The sequence below is a fragment of the Chrysochloris asiatica genome, unplaced genomic scaffold, assembly GCF_000296735.1.
Source record: "Chrysochloris asiatica unplaced genomic scaffold, ChrAsi1.0 scaffold00104, whole genome shotgun sequence".
NCBI classification, from domain to species: Eukaryota; Metazoa; Chordata; class Mammalia; order Afrosoricida; family Chrysochloridae; genus Chrysochloris; species Chrysochloris asiatica.
In genome coordinates, this window is record NW_006408622.1 from 8103510 (window position 1) to 8124037 (window position 20528).

Consider the following 20528-nt stretch of genomic DNA (forward strand, 5'->3'; position numbering starts at 1 on the left):
ATGGCATTTCAGTGGGAACCTCTTCCTGTTCTGTTCATCCTCACTGCATCTTGCCTGATGACTCCTCCGGCAGCAAAGCCTCCCAGGGTACCATAATCCAGTCTTGAGGTTGGTTTTGGTTTCTCAGAACTTTCTTAAGTGATCTAGTTTTCTTTTTCAAGCCTGCTGTAACTCAGGAATGCCAAAAGCAGTTGGACCCAAAGCAGCTCCCCACTCCCTGCAACACACAGTGAAGGTTTAAGTTAAACATCACTGACTGCTAATAACTATCCCCTTACCTTCCCTCCAGTTTCTTGTCCCTTGCCAGTGCCGTCGACTCATAGAGGACCCTGTATAGTTTCCGAGGAGTGGTTGGTGGGTTTGACCCGGCAATTAACAGTCCAGTGCTTACCTTATGGAGAGTAACCTTACTTATATTTGCAGGGTGTGCTTCTCATTGGACCTTGGTCCACGTTTGACAATTTAATGTTGCATATGCAGGCACAAATGTAGGTTACCACAGTCAGATGCCGATGTCAATCTCTTGGGTCTCAAGAATTTCATTTGATTGCTCTCTTATCAGTTAAACCTGTGTGAGAAGTAAATCCAGGTTAGGTGTGTGTATGTGTGTGTTTTCACTACTAAGTTTCCTCTCTCCCCTTCCCCTCCCCCTGCTCCCCTGAGGCAACCCCAAGTGGAAAGAGTTGCATAAACCTGCTCTTGCTACCCTACTTCACAACGAGGTGGCTCCTAGGGAATGAGGGACAGACAGTCTTATCTAAGGTGACTTGTGGTACAGAGGAGGGTCTCTGAGAGCTTGGGGAAGAGCAGGAGAACTGGCCCATTTGCTGAGTTGCTGTCGGTTTCCTGGCTTCCTTCTGGCTACTCTGGGGGCCGGGGTGGCATCATGAGGGGTCTGGAAACCATTAGGAGATGGTTCTGGGATTCTAGGGAGAAACTGTGAGGTGCAAACAAAGATAAGTTTCCATGCTGTTGGTAGCGCATAGGAGAGAGGTGGGTTCCCAAGTGATGTTCCCTCTTCCCTGGGTCCATCTGGCTGCAGCTGCCCATGCCTGGGAATGGTGACAGTGTTAAGTGTGGTCCCCAGCCCAAGGAGGCTGTGGAAACTTCCCCAAGCCCCTGTCTGCACCATTCTTTGCTGATGCAAGAGGAGACACGCTTGGTAACATGGCTCGAAACCAAAATATCAGGAAAATCCGATTTGTTCTGAAACCTTTTGGACCCATAATGGGAAGCATATGTTTCAGTACTGTCATTAGCTAAATTAACAGACATGGAGCTGCCCAGAAAACACATGTGTGTGTGAGTGTGTAATTTGCCATGGCCTAGAGTCTTACTTTAAGGAGCTCTGGTAGTGTAGTGGTTACGAATCGGGCTGCGAACCACAGGGTCAACAGTTCGAAACTACCAGCTGTTCTGTGGGAGAAAGATGAGGCTTTCTGCTCCCGTAAAGATTTACAGCCTTGGAAACCCTGTACAGGGTCGCTATGAGTCGTAACAGACTCCACAGCACATAACCGCCACCACCAGAGTCTTACTTTGGGCGAGGGCTGGGAGGGGGCGGCGAGGGAGTCTAGGGTGTGGAGAGAAAGAATCTGAAGAGGAAGGATTAGGTATCTTGGGGACTACATGGCATGGGGGTCCCAGAAGATGTGTGCAGAAATGAAGATTCTAAACATCTTTGACTCTGTGGCAGAAACGGTTGCTGACAAGTAAGCCCCTCTGGTTGGTTTTGTTGATGCTTTCTTCTCACAGATACTCTGGGCAGCGATGGAAGCCTAGATGCCTCACCGCAAGGAGCGGCCCAGCGGGTCCTTGCTTCACGCACACAGCAGTGCAGGCACCCTGGTGAGAGCCAGCAGAGCAATGGTCCCCCGCTTTGCCCTTATCTGAGGGTCAGCTCACTGGCTACCCTTCCTCCTAGCATCAACACTCAAGGGATAGCTGTTGACTGGCTATAGGATTATGTATTTAAAAAAAAAAAAACACACACACACAAAAATGCTCTTAATTTGATGTGAAATTTACTACATGTATAAAACTCAACGCCTTAGGTGCTGAGGAAGTCACTAATTTAGAGGTGTCTCGTTACTGAGACAAACTTGCAAAAAACCCCTGAATCCCAATTCACAAATTGGTGATTCGTTTGTCAGGGGATATTTCACATCTAACACATAAGCCCGCGACCTTTAATTAGAATTTTGCAGTTTGTTTTATGCCCCTGGAGGCTGACACCTTGAAATTTTTTTTTCTTTCTTGATTTCTTATTGCTAATAAGCATCTTTTCTTTCTTTCCTTCTTTCTTTCTTCTTTTTTTTTTTTTCCTTTCCTTTTCCCCTCTGGTACTTTGAAGAAAATGATGCAAATACATTACACATAATTACAGTGGTGGCCATAATTTGTCAGCTGCGTATGTGATCAGTTGCAGGCAGAAGTGATCTGATTAGATCTGTGATCACACTCCTTCGTCGTGCAAAAACTGAATTTTCTGCCTGTTTTCTCTGTCCAGGAGGGAGGAAGCATGTCCCGGTTGTCTCTCACTCGGTCACCTGTGTCTCCCCTGGCTGCCCAGGGCATTCCACTGCCAGCCCAACTTACCAAGTCCAACGCACCTGTGCACATCGATGTGGGCGGTCACATGTATACCAGCAGCCTGGCCACCCTCACCAAATACCCCGACTCCAGGTAAGAGCTGCGCTCCTGGAGCGTAAGATGCGAAGCACTGAGGGGCGGTGTCAGCAGCCCGTTCCAGCAATTGACAGGGCATGACTGATGCAGATCCACAGAACTGGGTTTTGTGAGGTCAAGCCTCTCTGTTGAAAGATGGTTTACATAGCATCTTGCTGGCAGCCTTGGTGGAGCTAGATGGAGCTCCTAGCCGACTGGGAGGTCATGACTTTCGGTTCTCTTGACCATTTGATAGACAGGAGATGAGATGTATTTAAAGCTTACTTTCTATTCTAACCTTTGTGAAGATGCAGCATGACCAGATTTGTCCACTTGGGTGGCCACCCCCAGTCTTCAAGGGCTAACCATAGGCCTTCTTTAGGGCTGAGGGTTATTGTGGCCAGCTTGGTAATTCCTGGACATTCGTGGGTACCCAGGGCTGGGGATATAGCCAACAGTGGATAAAGTGTCTCTAGCTAGGGCCTTGGCTGAAGACTTGGGGGCTTCTCTCAATAAAGAGCCCCCCACTCTGCTGAAGTCACATGCATGCCTGCTTCTGGGGACCTGGGCCAGTCATTGGTGGTACCCATCTCCTGCACTTGTCTCTTGGGGGTTTCGCTTCTTGGGGAGGACTTGGTTTTCCTGGGCACAGCAACAGTGTTGACTGAGGTAGGTTCAAGATGTAGCATGCTGCTGACTGCTTGTTCCCGGCACAGCCAGGCGGTCTCCACTCCCTAGGACTGCCAAGGGCTGCGCTCAGGAGTGTTAAGAATTTAGGGGGCACCCCTGTTTGATACATTTAAAATAGCAGGAAGACTAATTAGTCTCCCTGACACCAAAGGAAGGTCTCTGGAAGCCTGCGTGCCAGGTTTGTTCCTTGTCCTTGATGTGACTGAGCAGGGAGGCTTTGTGGTGCATGGAGGTAGCTGAGGGTTGGGGTAGAGCCCTGCCCTGGGGCATGGATGTGTCCTCAAGGAAAACATGGAACTGAGGGAAGTTGGGGTACAGATGGCATTTGAGGCTGCATTCCCTCAGCCCAGTAGAGACGGCACCTGGGGCTCTGGTGAACGTGGGACTCTGGGGGCATGAGGCCGTGCCAGAAGTACACTTGCTCACAGAGCCCTGTCTAGGCTGGGAGATGGATTCTGCTTGTTTAATTTCAATTTTGCCTTCTTCAGCATTCCCGAGTTGTTTGAGATAGATCATCTCTTAATCGGTTGATGATATTTGTGAGTTAAATTCAGAAAACCTTTGTCCACAACCTCAAGAGTGTTTCCTGAAATCAGACATGCTCCTTTCTGAGGGGAGGTGAGGGGGAACTCTCCTCACTCTTTTCTCCCAACAAGAGAGAATAGGTGGATGGTCATCCCTTCCTGGGCCCACATGTTGCCCTGCTTTGAGGTGGGGGACACCCTCTTACTGAGATATGTGCCCTGAGGGGTGATGGGACCTCAAGATGAGTCTGTTATTCAGCCTCAATCACATCTGGTCCCAAGGAGAGTTGCTCCCTAGGCCTGAAGCTTTGGCCCAGAGACCAGAGGGCAGCGTGGAATGTAGGACAGGGTGGGTCAGCCCAGGTCCAGTAAATGGGCTATACATTTAAGAACAGTTTTCTTTGAATCTCTTTTCCATGAATCCCCAGTGTCACTACTGTGTGCCAAGTCCCTTACAGGTAGAGAATGTCAAGGGACTTCTGCATGTCAGCCAAATCCTGCATTAGGTAGTACTATGAGAACCCGGGGCTGGTGTCCCTTCACCCCAGGCCACTGCCCACAGCACAGTGTCTGGGCATCTGGTTTTTGGCTGGCCAGGGTGACTCCAACACAAGGAATAGGGGAGCCTGGGTGCCTCCTCTGGTCCCGCCCAGCACCAGCCATTGGTCCTCACCCAGAAATGGCCGAGCCCAGCATCCTGGGCTGTGGCCTCACTTGTGGCCTGCCTGCTGGACATGTTAAGGCTGCTGCAGTCACAGCTGCACTCTGGCATCCAGACTGGCTGGGAGAAGCAGCAAATTCAGATGGCCAGGAGCTCTCGGGACTAATCAAACCTTTTCACTGAAACAACCAGGAAATTGGAGCCAAAGCTTTTTTTAAAAAAAGAAAGCATGTGATGTTCCCCCCCTCTTTGTCTACGCGGGTACGTGGGTGCCCTTGAGGGTCTCAGCTGCTGATGAGTGAGTTGGCCTTCTGTTCCCTGAAGGACTTCCAGAGGCTGACCCAGAGCTGGCTTTCACAGGGGACCCATGGAACCAATGGCAAAAATCAGCAGAGGTCAGAGCAGCAGCTGGACTCTTTAAGACCCTGTAAGTGGCAGGGGATTCCCAACCTGTCTCCTTGTTAGCTCCAGACCCCAAGAGCTTGAAAGGCACTCGTCCTATGAGAAGCTGCTGCCAGATTATCCTCCAGCAGATACTGGACCGTGGGAGGACCTAGAGCCTCCAACCCCGAAGTAGGCAGATCAGAAACCTTCTAGCCTTGGACCAATAAGACAATCTAGAAGCCAGCCAGCCCTGGAATGTGGATGGGTCTGGAGTCTTGCAGACACTCACGATGACTATCAGAAGGACTTAGAACTTAGCCGGGCTCAGAACGTTACTTGCTGCACAGAATGTTAGTGCTCTACCAGAAAGAGAACATTCCCCCAGAGAGACCAAGACTGGCCTCTGAGACTTCCTTGTGAATGTGAGTCTTGTTCTTTCTTGCTGATGTCATATTGGCTGTGACAACTGCCCATAGCACCTCACACAGTCACATCTGTCTCTAGGCTGAGGGGTGTCCTTCCCTCTGACATCTGAATTCTAAGCTCTGTTGAGGCCAAGTGTTGGGACTCTGTAGGATGGACAGGCTGTGGAGCCCACAAGGCTTTACAGCAGGGACTGGATTTCCAGGACCATTTCCCCCAGCCCAGGAAGCTCAGGCTCTGTGGTCTCTGGAAGCCTAAGGGAGTTGTGTCTGGGGTGCACTGCAATATTGCTTCACCCTTCTCCATACCTCATGGCTGGCTCCGATCTGCTCACGGCATCTGTGTGGCAGCCGTATTCTTTATATGAACCCAGTGGAGTAGAAGTTAGGCCACACACTCAGAACAGGTCTGGCTGATGCCTCTGCTAGGCCATTAGAGCAGAGGGCCGTGTATATGAGGGGCTCTGAGAGGGGCTTGGGGAACCTAAACCCCTCTTCTCTGCCCAGTATGCACACAATGCAGCGGTGGGGTAGAGTCTTAGGAGTGACTGAGGGGCCTTCAGTGGGAAGAGGGAGACCTCCCCAGAAGGGTCTCTGCTAGTGCGGGCTGAGGAAGGGAGAGGCCTGAGGCATCAGCTTGAAGCTGGGTCAGAGGTCTAGCTGCCTTCTCTCAGGCTCTACCCTGCTGGGGTCTAGCTGGGGAATAATATCAGAGAATATCTGCTGATACTATCATTGAGGGACCCTGTCATCCGCCCTCCTGTCCCTAAACCCAGTTTCTGGCAGCCTCTACCCTTCATCAGGGCTCATAAAGGTTCATAGGTCAGCCAGGGGTCTTCAGAGGAAGTTAGCCAAACCAGAACCTGCTGTGCTGAGCATGGGGGCAACTCCAGCCTGGCTCTGAGGCCCCCTTTTCCAGAGCAGATAGGGACAGGCATCAAGGGTCCCCAAGAGTTTCCGGGAGGTCCTGTACTTCCTGTGCTAGCCACTTGCCACTTGCCAGGATCTGTTTGCTTCCCTGTGCATGCCTGGGTGTGTACATGTGTGTGTGTGTGCATGCTGCATGTACTCTGGGCCATGTGTGTGCATTGTATGTGTGCAGGCAACCTTGTGTGTGTGCATGCGTGCACTTTGTCACCGGCACACATACTCATGCGCTGTGGCATGTATACCTGCCTCTGTACCTCTCATGGCTCCCTGAATGAGTGGCTGTGGGTTGTTCACCTGTGGCTCTCTCCGGTGACACAGTGCTGCCAACATTGGGCAGCTAACTTTCAAGGTCGTTGATTCAAACCCACCAGCCACTCCAAGGGAGAAAGATGAAGCTGTCCGCCTCCATGAAGATTTAACGGCCTTGGAACCCTTGGGAGCAGTTCTACAGAGTCCTACAGACTCGCTTTGAGTCAAAATTGACTCGGGGGCAGTGGGTTTGCAGAGTTTGGGTTTTACAACTATGTGCCAAGTTGGCTTGTGTTGTCTACTGTGTGTCTGGCAATGTCTGAGTCTGTTCAGGAGGGAGGGGATGTATATATGCACAGCTCTGTGCTTATTGCCTGGGTGTACGAGTCTGGTGCCCACTGGCGTCGGTCGGGTGAAGTGGCTGTGTGGGGCCATTTGTGCTCTGGTGGAAGGCCTCTGTCTTGGCTGCTTTCTGCGTGCTCACCAGGTGTGTGGTTCTTGGCTGGGCTCTGATGACTGAGGTGAGTTTTCAGGGTGGGTCTGTCTGGTGTGTCCCAGGTCTGTGACTAGCTGGTCTGTGTGAGGGATAAGGTGGCCGCGTCTGTGTCTTGCTGTAGTTTTCCAGACCTGGAGTGTGTGTTGGCAGGCTCATGTGAACAACTGGGTGTGTCCGGATCCATCTGTGGCTGGTAAGTGTAGGTGGACTGTGTGGTATGCTGACCATGGTCTGGCTGTCCTAGCTGTGTGCATCTGTGCCCCATCACCCCAACCCAAGTGCAGCCCAAGGGCCTCCCCTCCCGTCAGGCTGGGAAGGCCCCCCAGGAGTGAGGACGGGTCAGGCGGACACAGCCTCTTCCCTCCCTTCCCTCTCCCAGAATAAGCCGCCTTTTCAATGGCACTGAGCCCATCGTCCTGGACAGTTTGAAGCAACATTATTTCATTGACCGGGACGGGGAGATTTTCCGCTATGTCTTGAGCTTCCTGCGGACGTCAAAACTGCTGCTTCCCGACGACTTCAAGGTAAGTCTTCAGCCAGCGGCTCCCCCATCGCTGTGTGTGCGATGGCATTACACAGGGGACGCTGTGACTTAATAAATGGACCCACGGTCGTCATGGCAACCATAAAAAGTTAAACGATGAAGCCTAGGGCGAAATCAGTTTTTCTAAACTAATTTTGTTTTCTCACATTTTTAACTTATTTATCAGGGTGTAACAACAATTAAACAGTAGCAACGGCGGCACTTACCCCAGTTTAACGCTTGTCATGTGTAAGGACTTGGGTGTGTCTGGATTACAGGAGACTCATCACATCAGTCTGTCCCTTGTTGGCACAGATCTGTCCGGGATCCAAACCAGATACCCTTTATACACAAAAGGTTATCACCCTCCAGGGCGGCTGCCTCCATTCCCCAAGTCCTGCCTTGGTATTGAGGTTATCCCTAGGTCTTAGGGAGAACCCTTCCAGGGCAGCTGCCTCCGTTCCCCAAGTCCTGCCTTGGTATTGGACCCCTTTCATGGCACTGAGGTTCCAGGGAGGAAGAGGACTCTAACCCAAATGCCCGTCCATCTCTCTTTCCTTCCTTGCATGGGACCCAGAGGACCGACCAGCGGTCCTGGGACTGTTTGGTGTTTTCATCCAACTCAAGCTGAAGGTACAATGAAACATGAGGCTAATGTAGGCCCTGCCCCAACATGCTCTCAATCCAGTGGGAAGTCTAGAACAAACGCACACTCAAGGTCTGTTGTGGGAAATGCTTCAGGAAAGTAGAAGGGGATTGTGAGAGTGAACAGCAGGGAACCTGGCCCCAGTGGGTTTTCTGGGTCAAACAATGTTCATGTCAGTGATGAAGGAAAGAGCTAGAGAGTGTTGTGCAGCCCAAGCCTTATGAATGGCGAGAGGAAGGGCAGGAAGGAGGCCGCTGTTTGGCCCTCAGGACCTTGGGGGCATTTTTTCTCTGCATGCAGTGGGAAGGTGAGAAGGAGAATGACTATCTTCACAAACTGGAACGATCTCGCTGGCTGTTGTGTGGAGGAGGATACGGGCAGGGTAGGGAAGTGGGTGCAGGACAGTAGTCCTGGGGAGGACTGCTTCCCCCAGCCAAGGGAACAATGTTGGAAGGATGTTGGAATGGAGCCATAGACGATGGAGCAAAGGGGCAGATTAGGCTTAGGGTTAGGGAGGGGCTGCAAAGGACAAGATGTACACTACCTGTGGGCAAGGGGGCTCTTGAGGGTGCCTCCCTCCTGGTTTGAGTCTCGAGTTGGTGTGAGGCCCCCGGGTGGATAGGCTGTGTGGAGTGTGGCACCCAATCTTGCATGGAGTTGCTGGTGGGACTTCAGGGGGCACTCTGAGAAGGCATGGGGCTGTTGGCATACATGTGTCAGTTAAACCCTCAGGGTGAATAAGAGGATGGACTGTCTAGGGGCAGGTGGGTCCTAGGGCTGGAGCTCTCCCTCAGGACGGTCCACAGGCTGGGGTCAGCAAGTGGAGGGGACTTAGGAGATCCCGTAGTCCAGGCCCTGCATCTGAGGTACGGTTTCCTTGCCTCTTTCCCAGGGCCCCCAGGTCTACCAGTGAGATTTGTGATGGCCTGCTGACCACTCAGGCCTGGGATGGGTGTGGTGGGGCATGTGTTCTGCAGGGTAGTAGACTAACAACCCTCCACAGACACCTCATCACACTCGGTGCCAAGGGGCTACTTGGATAGAACCAAACACTTGACAGATCTTGTGTTCTTTAATCCTCATTCTCCTTCTCCGAGCTGGATATATAGGCCTATTTTATAGATGAGGAAGCTGAGGCTCAGAGGTCTCAGAGCTGGTAGAGGATGAAGTTGAAATCCGAGCCCAGACAAGTATGATTGGCGAGGACACTCTCTGTAATGTACTGATTTACCTCCTTGGGGGGCTGTGAGTTTCTCCAGGGCAGGTGAGGGTGGAGCTGCCCTGGACCCAGCCCAGTCCAGCCTCTTCTCTGGGTGGGCCTCAAACAGCAGCAGGTCCCCAGGCATCTGCTCAGCCTGCAGCTCCTCAGGTGCAGTGTTCCAGTCTTTTCAGGAGGCTTCTCTAGGCCCCATGGACCAGGTGGGAGGGCTCAGGGACCTGGCTCAGGTGTTGACCAGCTGCTGCCCTTGGGTAAATGCTAGACGACTTCTGCCTGCACACATTCACCCGAGCCTCCCTTATCCCATCTGTACAATGGGACTAACCCACCCCCAGCCCACACTGTGCCCTGGAGGTCTCAGCCCTTTTGGAATTAGGAAAGGCAGACCCCTACCCTCACCCACGCTCAGTGTGTCTGTGCCCTAGGACTTCAGCCTACTGTACGAGGAGGCGCGTTACTACCAGCTGCAGCCCATGGTACGCGAGCTGGAACGCTGGCAACAGGAGCAGGAGCAGCGCCGTCGCTGCCGGCCCTGCGACTGCCTGGTGCTGCGTGTGACCCCTGACCTGGGGGAACGAATCGCGCTCAGCGGTGAGAAGGCCCTCATTGAAGAAGTCTTCCCCGAGACCGGGGACGTCATGTGCAACTCGGTTAATGCCGGCTGGAACCAGGACCCCACCCATGTCATCCGCTTCCCCCTCAATGGCTACTGTGGGCTCAATTCTGTGCAGGTGAGAGCTGCGGCTGCCCCGTCTGCCTGAAGCCCCCTAACAGCACAGAGAGACAAGGGAGGCACCATCCCTGAAACAGCCAGCCCCTCATGCCATCTTACAGAAAAGGCAACAATGTGTTGATGCATAATTGATGTGCCGTTCATAATTAATTGATGGCTGGTGGAGCCTGGGGAGTGGACTTTAAAAAATTTGATCTGTACTTTTTATTTCAACCCCCTTAAAATGGATATTCTATAAAAATGACCCAGAGTGTATTCAACAAAGTTGTGCTTCATGTGACACCCAGAATCTGACTTGGGGTTACAATTCAACTCAGAAAGCCAGAACACTAAGGATAGTGGCTGAGTTGAGGTGGTTCAGAGCCCCTCTCCTGGCCCTGCTGGCCTGTGGGCTATGGACACCCAAACAGCCGCCCAGAGCATTTTGTGACCTGGTCTGAGAACGGAAACCCCAAGCTACAGTGGGCCTATTTCCTAACAGCTCTTCCCAAACCCATAGTCAACTCCCATATCTGGGTTTGGGCAGAACAGAATGTCTGGGGGAAAGTTCTCCCCTCCACTTCCCTGCCCATCTACAGGCTGTGGGTCACGTCTTGCTGAGTGACCGAGGCACTGGTGTCAGACTCAGTGGTCAGATTGTACCCTCACAGAGGTGCAGACAGTGTGGACACTGGGCTTGTAGGGATGCAGAGAGAACACCTCCTCTTTCTTCCCACTCAGATCCCTGATATCCGGGAGCCTCCCAGCTCACCCATCTGGGATTCACAGCCCAGGGAGGCAGGTGGCTGTCTGGAGGCTGGGAGCAGGTCTTGGGGAGGGCGGGGTTCTGAGACTTTGTGTCTATGGAAAGGGTGCAGACTACCGGGAGCACCCCTAGGGAGAAGGGAAGGGACCCTGAGGCTCTGTGGGGGCAGCAACTCAGGTTCAATCACTGGAAGAACCCTGAACTAGCAGCCCGGCCCATTTCCCCAGCTACCGGGTATGTAGGGACCTGTGTTGGTGAGTTCGATGGAGAGCTAAACAGGAGACAGCAACTTGGAAACGCAGGCCCTACACCCTTATGCCAAGCCAGGCTGACCCTGTAAGCTGGGCATTACTGACCTCTTCCTTTCCCAGCAGGTCCTGGAGAGGCTCTTCCAGAAGGGGTTCGGCATGGCCGCCTCCTGTGGGGGCGGTGTGGACTCCTCACAGTTCAGCGAGTATGTGCTCTGCAGAGAAGAACGGCGGCTGCAGGCCATTCCCACTGCCCTCCGGATAAAGCAGGAGCCTTTGGACTAGACCCCTCCTCAGTGCCCACCTGAGACCCCCTTGGCCCTGGGGATACCTCAGAGATCTGGAAACAGAGCTCTGAGGTGTTTAGTGGTGGGCATGAAGAGGAGGGCCTGAGTGTCACAGCAACTGAAAGTGGGATACTGGAGGCAAGCCCACTGCAGACTGTTGTGACCCACAGAGGCCACAAGAATTCCACTACCTGCTCCCCTGGATCCTTGGGCTCCTGGCCTTGGGCAGTGTCCTGAGAGACTCTGCTGACCCACCCCAGACGAGCTGCTCTGGGTCACGTGTGACAGACTCTGGTGGGTTTCCCCGCATCAGAAATGGCTTATTTTTCTACAGTATTTAAAATGAAGGGAGCGGTGTCTGCATACGTCAGAGAGGCCAACAAGGACCTACGCTCTTCCTCCGGTGCTCAATTCTTGCTGACAGGCAGTGTGTCCGTGTGGTGGGGGGTGGCCTGGGCACTCGGTCCCGGACCCCTGCTGAGCTGGGCCTTTGACATTCATTGTCCCTGTGACAGGCACAAAATGGGGACAACCGTGTAGCCGCGGTGGGGGAAGGCAGAGTGGTGCTGGAGTGGGATTGGATGGCTCTATTGTCGTCTGAAATCTTCACTGTTGCTCCTAGCCAGGGCCCAAACCCCAGCTGTATGAATCCCCTGCCCATCTCCTAATGCCCAGGGGCTCCCAGTCCTGCGTGTGCACTCACACGGGTTCCATGTCCAGACCAACCGCAGGCCACACCACACTTACCTCAGGAATGGGCCCCAGGGTGAAGGAACCCATCTGTTAACAGTGTCCTTTGGGTCCCCAGCTCAGGAAGCCGTCCCTAGCTCTGTGTTTCCCACATTAATTATGCACACTGAATTTTAATGAAACTTGTTAGGCTAGCTTGCCGATAAGACCTGGATACAGGCTCTTGACTCCTGATCCTAATGAGGACTGGGCCTGGAGGGGTCCTCAGACCTGCTGCCTCACCCCTGTACTGTCACATGTCCCCTCCTCCTGGCTCTCCTTTGGGAAGAGCAGCTGCAGAGAATGCTCGGTGGTGGGGCACCCCGTCAGCACCTCTCCGTGTACAATGCCTGTAGACTTGTATATGATTCCTTTAATATTGTAAAGATGCTGATGTACAATTGTTGTGTGTGTGTAAACACATTATGTTCCTTGTTCATGCCATAAATGATGCTCTAAAGCAAAAGACTAAGGCTAGATCCTATGCCTAGCCAGCAGTTGGATTCCCCAATTTGACACTGCAGGGAGATTGAGGGTTGAAGTCCTGTATGTCCTTCAGTTCAAAGGGAAGGGAATCTGGCAGTGGTAGCTGCTGCAGGGGCTTGAGCTTGCTGTTATTTATTGCATTTGGGGGTTTCTGCTCAGCTCGCCCGTCCCCTCGGGGCAGCACAGATTCAAATTCTGATTCATAGACCCCCTAACCCCATGTGAACTGGGAAGAGGCTGGCAGAAGGGATCCAAGGGCTTGTGAGCCTAGTTTTAAAAGGTTTGAGATTTTTCTGTCTCAACTATTTTTTGGTTGGGGTTGACAATCTCTCCCTGCCCCACAGTAAGACATGAGAAAGTGGCAGACCCGAGGCTCAGGCCAGTCAGAGGGACAGTCTCGAAACAGCCAAGCACAGACAAGATCTCAGTTTGTCTCTTTCCAAGGAAAGGAGTTTGAATGTCTACAAATGCCTCCAATTCTAACAAGCATTGGTATTTTCCCTCAAAGCCCCTATGTTCTCACCCATGCAGACCCCTTTTCAGTGCCCACTAAGAGCCACCAGGCTCAACCTGCCTCAGAGGCTGGGAGACCAGCTGCTTCCTGTCTGAGGGCGCAGAGCTGACGCCATTCATAGTACAATCTAATTTGCTGGACAAACTTGCTAGGCTTCTCTGCTCAGCAGTGCACCTACAGTTGGTGTATCTGTATTTTGGCATCTAAGGTTCACATCTGAGAGGAGGAGGGAGTGTTTTGTTAGAAGGGAAGTCTTGTGAAAACAGCCCAATGCTGAGGGAGTTTATGGATTTGAGGGGAGTTTAGTAGCCGGCATCATTCCTGATTGGTGGAAGTTCAAGTTCTCATATCCAAGCAAACTTTTTTTTTTTTTTTTAAGTTTTTATTGATTAAACCTTTGTGTGCTAACAAAGAAGGAAGGAAAAAAAAATTTTTTTTTATGTTACTCTACCTTATTGGATGTTACTTTATCAGTGACATGAATTCAGAAAGTACAATTTTACATAATCTAGGGACTTTCTGAATTGGTAGAGAAATAATGATTCCCTAATAATTAATATTACAGTGTGATTATACATAGTATCTATAAACAATGAAGACAAATGATTGATTCCTTTAAAACATTTCTACTTTCTAGAAATAGTACATTGTAAGTCATCTTTTGATCAAATACCAACAATGTGTTAACTTCTGCTCTTTGTAAACATCAAAACTATTACTGATAAGCAACTGGCCAACAAGCCAGTTACTTCCCAGCAAACCTCGGTCAGTGCAGGTGAGGACTTGGCAAAGCTAAAGCAGATGGCTCCTGTCACTGCCTTGCTCCAAGTCAGATCACAACACTGATATCTCTTGAGTGTTTTTTTTAAAAAGCTACCACTTGACTGTGTTCTACAAAATAAATAAAGGATATTTTATAAATTACAGCTCTCATGCTTTGTGTCTGGTCCACTGTGACAACCACGAGAAGGGACTCTGGTGGCTTGGCTATTTCAGGAGCTACTGCCTCTCCAGGGTCCCTGAGCAGCTCCAATTTGAGCCTCTTCTGACCTGAGGGGTGGAGACAGAGGGTTGGGCCCCAGGCACCGCACTTATACCCTACTGCAGACCTGCGCCTCTGTCACCTCCCAACCCTCAGCCCGGAAGTCCAGCATTCACAGTGCCGTGAACCTCGAACACTATATTGATTCAGTGTGTGTGAAGCAAACCACTTAATGCATTTGAGAAAGCACAGACATGAGAATGAGTCCTAGGGAAGTGACTTCACAATGCTGAGTAGCAGAGACTCCACAGCCTGACAGACACGGCCTACGGGTTCCCTCTTGTCCAGAATGTTGTCTGCCATTCTCCAGAGAATGAATACTGCCCGGAACAAGGGCCCATCAGGCTCCACCCTCTGCCTCTGCCTCTGCCTCTACCTCTCCAGAGACAGGAAACCAATTACACTGGCCCTGGAGGAGACTAGGTTAAGGGGGTTGTAGTTTCTCCTGAGTCAGTGACAAAGTTGAACAGACACAAGTGGAACTGTAAGGATTTTCACTTCAAGGCAGGATGTCTGGTTCAAACCAAGAGGAAGCTCTAGACAGAGCTGGAGGGACGGTTGCTGCTGATGGAGAAGACAGCCAGCCACTGGTCTCGAATCTGAGCTGAGGAGTAGTGATGGACAAATGATGTCACAGTTGGATGGCTAGAATGCTAGTTGACTTTAAGGTGACTTAGCCACAAATCTCAAAGCAGACATATCACTACACCTTGTCGCAGGGGTGCTGAGGATGTGACTAGCCCTCTTGACTCACCCCTACCCCATCTAGAGGAAGTGGCTTCATGCAGAGAGAATCGTACCATGTGGAGACCAGGGCCCACCTGGCCAGCTCTGGTGGGGGCTTTGGTATGGAATCATGTACTGAAATCTGGGTCTCTGAATAGAGTAAAGAACTCATACTAGTAATTGCCACAGGCTTTTGAATTGTGTACAAACAAATCTTCTTAAAGTTCATGGTAAGAATTGCTAAAAGCCGTCGAGTTGGTTTCGGTTCACAACGACCCCGTATAGGGTTTCCCAGACTTGTGGTGTGGTGCTGTAGGTTCAGTACTGAACTTCAAACCAACAAGGTCATCCATTCAAACCCACCAGATACTCCTTGGAACCTCTATATAAGGTCACTATGAGCTGGAATTGACGGAACTTAATAACAGGGCTTCTGAGGAGCTGATGGTAGGTTTGAACCGCTGGTCTAGTGATTGGCCATCCAGTGCTTATCTTACAGCTCCACAACAGGATTTCCATGGTAAGAATTGTTAAGTGCTGTCAAGTCAATTACTACTTATAGTGACCATGTATAGGGTTTCAAAGGAACAGCTGGTGGGTTTGAACCACTGACCTTACTTACAGTCCAGTGCATTATCCTGCAGTCCCATACCAGGACTCCGTGGTAAGAATGTTGTTGTTGTTAAGTGCCATCGAGTTGTTTCTGACCCATAACGATCCTGTGTGGGGTTTCCGAGGAGTGGCTGGTGAGCTTGAACAGCTGACCTTGTGGTTCAAACCAACTTTGCAGTCCAGTGCATTAACCCACAGTGCCACACCAGGACTTCACAGGGTAAGAATAGAGGGGTGACTTTAATACATATGTGTCAAAAGCAGCTCATGGCTTAATTAATGTGACTTGTCTCATTAGCCTAAACAAGACTTGTTGCTGGTATCCATGAACACCTGCAGAGGGTTTGCATAGATAAAGCACTAAATTCTAACATGAGACCAAAGAGTTTCCTGGCTTCATTTCATAGCCCCTCTCCCAGCCAATTCTGAGGAAGGTGGTCAAGGTCAACTGCATGGAGTTAACTCTATCCAGTAGCAACATTGTTAAAATTTCACCTAAACTGGAGCAAATAGGAAAAGAAACATTTTTCCCAGAATCCCTTTCGACTTCTATTTGTGTGGGTCTTCCTGTGGTAGTCATAGGAGCATCTAACTGGCCAGGTCATTTTGCATCACCAGCACAGGGAACAGGGCCCAGCTCACAGGGCTAGGGATTCAGGATGAGTTTGCTAACTGGATATATGGCCCCTCACCAGTTAAGGATGAACCTGGTACCTGGACAGACTTAATCCCGCTGCATTGCTGAGAGCCATGGTTATGGAGGGGAGATTGTCTGCAAGTTCAGAGGCATTTTCCTGTGAGCTTTTAATGAAAAGGAGAGCCCAGTTCCTGGGAAACCCAATCACTATCCCAAGTTGACCCCCAAATCGGGTTTGTTAGCCCTGAATGGTAACTCTTTCCTAAGCACCAAAGCTGGACAAACAGGGCGTGTGGCACGTTCATGGTGAGCTCTCCACACCTAAGAGCTACAGGCAGGGTTTGGGGGTGAGGGGCATCACTGCTGGGGAGCGTGTCATTCCTGACAATGGCTGCCCCTTGATATCTGTTTATCCTGTGTTTCTATTACTCCCAACATCTCAAGTGGCAGTACCTCTTTGGATGGTATCTATGCTATTTTCAAGGCTAATCATACAACTCTAACTTGAAAAATGTATTGAGTAGTGACTGCCAAGGCTTTGGTCATTGGCTATCGAAACAGGCCCTGCTCCACCACCAAGATCCTACTCTTCCCAGACCCTGTTCTGAGCACCAGACATTGATGCTCACAGCATGTTCCGCCACCATGCAGGGGCTGGGAGGCAAGCCGTCCCTGAGACTGAGAGAAGGCATTTGGTTAGCCACAAGAAGTGTTCACTTGATACTCTCTGTAACATCATCTGAAGACAAGTCATATACGAGGGGACTTCAAAAAGTTCATGGAAAAATGGAATTGAAAGCTAGTGGGATTTCCCCATGAACTTTATTTTTCTTTATAAAACTTCTGTGTGTGTGTGAATTGAGTGAAGGTTTACAGAGCAGATCATCAGTTTCACATTCAACAAATCACAGACTTTGTTGCATTACAACGTTTATCCCTTCCATGTGCCATCAGTTAGTAGAATTTAGCTCGATTCACTTTAAGTCTTGCATTCCTCATTGTGTCTTCCCATGAACTCTTTGAAGTTCCTTCAGATAGTCCTCAAGTTTGTTGTGGTATCAAACGTGGATTCCCTCAATTCCTTGATTTGTACAAAGAACCAACAACCTTTCAGGCATCATCACTGGCTTTTCCAGAGTGGACCGGAGCATCCTTGAAATTCTAATGAGAGGCCCAGAGAAAGAGAGAGGCATGCTCTCAAGGAAACACAAAGGAGAGGGCTGGGTGGCAGCAGCGGCATTTGGGTGTTTGTCTTTATTTCCATTACATAGCAGAGCCTGTCCTGACATCCATCCTTCGACCTCTAGACAGTGTTGGACAATGATCTCCCTTGACCCAGAGCCATGGTCCAAGGATGAGTCCTCTAGAGACCCTCTTCACATAGGGTTCACAAACCAGGACAATCTTAAAACACAGGGCAGAGCCCAGGAGGGACAAGAACACCTAAGTCGAGCTGGGTCTCAGAGGATACCTGGCCTGCCTAAGGAAAACAAAGGTCCCAATACCCTGGTGGCCTGGGCAGGGAGGTACACTGGGTTGGAGCTGCTCTGTGCCAAGCCTGCTGCTACAGCCTATGTCTAGAATTGTCACCAGGGCTTCCTCCTCTGTGTCCTGGATCCAGTCCAGGTCTCCTGAGGAAGCTGCGGTTTTGGGCAAACAGTCTGCACGGGTAGGAGACAGGCAGCTGCTCCCACTCTGGATACGGGCCACACCCTCTTGGATGCAAACGCACCCCATTTCCCCAGGCCCACAGAGCCACTCCTCGCCCCGCAGCCAAACAGCAGGAAGGCAGATTTGTACGAGTATGTACAAGGTTCTGGAATTCTCGCCCAGTTGCCACACAGTATACGGAACATAATTGGGGGGGAGGTTGTGCAATGCTGAGAAGCTGTGTATGCTGGGATCTGCAAGTTCCCATCACAGAATCCACAGAGCCTTGGAACACCGTCCAATCCTCAGCGTTGCTTGCATCTCTACCATTGGGTGTCACTGATGGCCTCTTTCCATCAGGGGTGCAACTTGGCTTTCCCAAGACTTGGGGAGCCTGGGTCCCTGCTAGGGCCATGGGAGTGAGGGTTCAGTGAAGGGGACCACGCCTGCAGCCCCAGGCATTAGCAGCCGCCCAACCTGGCAGTGTCCAGTGAGGAATGGGGCCACCTCCAAGGCCCTCCTGAGGGAAGGGAGGTGGGACGCTGGTGGAAACCCCACCCAGATGAGGCTGGAGACTGGCAACCCCATCCCACCCCCGGGGCCTATGCCTGGGCAGCTGAACTACATTCTCAATCCCATGAAGCCCCATGGGTGGGTCCATCCCGGGGGCCCAGTGAGTCACTTCCCCAGGCCCTGGAGGGCTTAGTGGAAGGTACCTCCCTCTCCAGCAAAGCCTCCTTTGTTCTGCTGCTGGCTTCACTTCATAGTCTTCTCTTCCCCTCCATGTTGCAAGCTGAGGTCCTGAGGGGTTTAGGGGCACCAGCTGCGACTAGCATAGTGGATGTCAGCTGGAGTGTGTTGTCTTGCTCCCTCTGTCCTTAGTCCTCCCAGGGTTCATGCTCCCCCACCTCTCCAGATGACAGGGGAAGCCCCCACCTCCCATGGAGGAGGATGGGAAAGCAGCCTCCAAGCGCTGATTCTGGGCAGCCACCAGGAGGGAGGGGGGGGTTTGGAGTTGCTTTCCCTGGTTGGCTCCACCCACAGCCGCTGTACTGGCCTCCAAAATTTCTCTTGCGTTCCTTGGGGAGAAGCTTCCTTGGCTTCGATGACTGGGGTACCATCACTCACTCTTTCAGTTTCTCCCTCAGTCCTCAGACCCTAGTGGAGGAATCCTAGTGGAAGCCTCAGCCAGAAAGACAGGTCTTCCGAATACCTTCAGACACAGCCTCCATCATTCTCCCTTCCACAACTCACTTCCAACCCTAGCCTGCTGAGCATGTGGGCAGCTGCCAGGTGAGCCGAGCCACACTGCGCTGAAGGCAGCTGGCCACAGCGCAGGTGTGTGTGTGTGTGTGTGCTGAACATCCAACTCATGGCCAACTGGTGTTCTCGCTCTGAAGGAGTTGAAAACTACTTTCAAAAACAGTTGTATGTACTGAGATAATCTCAAATTTTATTTTCCAGTAGCCAAAGGCAGAAAGGAAACCCCATGTCCTAAAAACAGAAAAAAGATAAAATATGCTACAGAATATCCATTTCTCCTTCCGCACATATTTATTGAGTATATCTACAACCTTCCAGAGTCCTGGTATGGCACTGTAGGATAACACTGAACTACTAACTGCAAGGTTGGAGGTTCAAACCCACCAACCACTTCTCAGAAACCCTATACAGGGTTGCTGTGAGTTGGAACTCACTCAATGGCAATTAACAACAAAAATCTTCCTGTTACTGTATAGCCTCTGGTCTAGTTTCAGGGTTATTGGAGATAAAAGTTCATGGAATCCTAACACATCACCATCCACTGAGGAAAGATCAGCTCACATCTTATTTACATAGAAAAGGAAAGCTGTAAGGGTCCTCAGCTATTGACAGCCAGTGCCCGAGCCATCAAAAACATGTTGTTGTTGTTGTTGTAAAGCACTGTTTAGTTGGTTCCAACCCATAGCGACCCTGTACAGGGTTTCCAAGGAGCAACTGGTGAGCTTGAACTGCCAACCTTGCATAATAGTGTATTAATCTTCTATTACTGCTGTGGCAAATTATCCTGAATTTAGCGGCCTAAAACAAGCCATGGTATTTGCAATAAGCTCATACGCATGTGAAAGCTGGACAGTGAATAAGGAAGACCATAGGAGAATTGATGCTTTTGAGTTATGGTCTTGGAGAAGAATGTTATAAGTATCACGGACCGCCAAAAGAACAAACCAATCTGTGTTGGAAGAAGTACAGCCAGAGTGCTCCTTGGAAGCCAGAATAGCCAGACTTCATCTCTCATACTCTAGACATATTATCAGGAGGGACCAGTCCCTGGAGAAGGATATCATGCTTGATAAAGTGAAGGGTCAGAGAAAAAGAGGAAGACCCCAAATGAAATGGATTGACACAGTAGCAGCAGCAATGGGCTCAAATGTAGCAATGATGGTGAAGTTGGCGCAGGACCGGGCAGTGTTATACATAGAGTTGCTATGACTCAATACCAACTGGATGGCACCTAACAACAAGACCAACAAAAAAGCAACGCAAATTTATTACCTTATAGGTATGGCTGATGGAGGCACCAAAAGGATCCAGGAGGGTGGGAGGTGTGTGAGGTCAGCATCCTTTGTTCCTGTCACACATTCTACTCAGGATTGAAAATGCCTCCCTTCAGGCCTGGTACTGGTAACTATGCCCAGGGACTTACTAGTACCCTTTGGGTTCCTAAG

At 50.8% G+C, this 20528-nt stretch overlaps 1 protein-coding gene across 1 annotated transcript; it reads left to right on the top strand.

Moving 5' to 3' along the window:
* Positions 1 to 1770: 1770 nt before the first annotated feature.
* Positions 1771 to 11422, top strand: KCTD15 (potassium channel tetramerization domain containing 15). Its single transcript, XM_006867315.1, is given in 5 exon segments — positions 1771 to 1848; positions 2510 to 2685; positions 7403 to 7547; positions 9837 to 10142; positions 11264 to 11422. Coding segments are annotated over 5 exon segments (864 nt in total).
* Positions 11423 to 20528: the final 9106 nt, after the last annotated feature.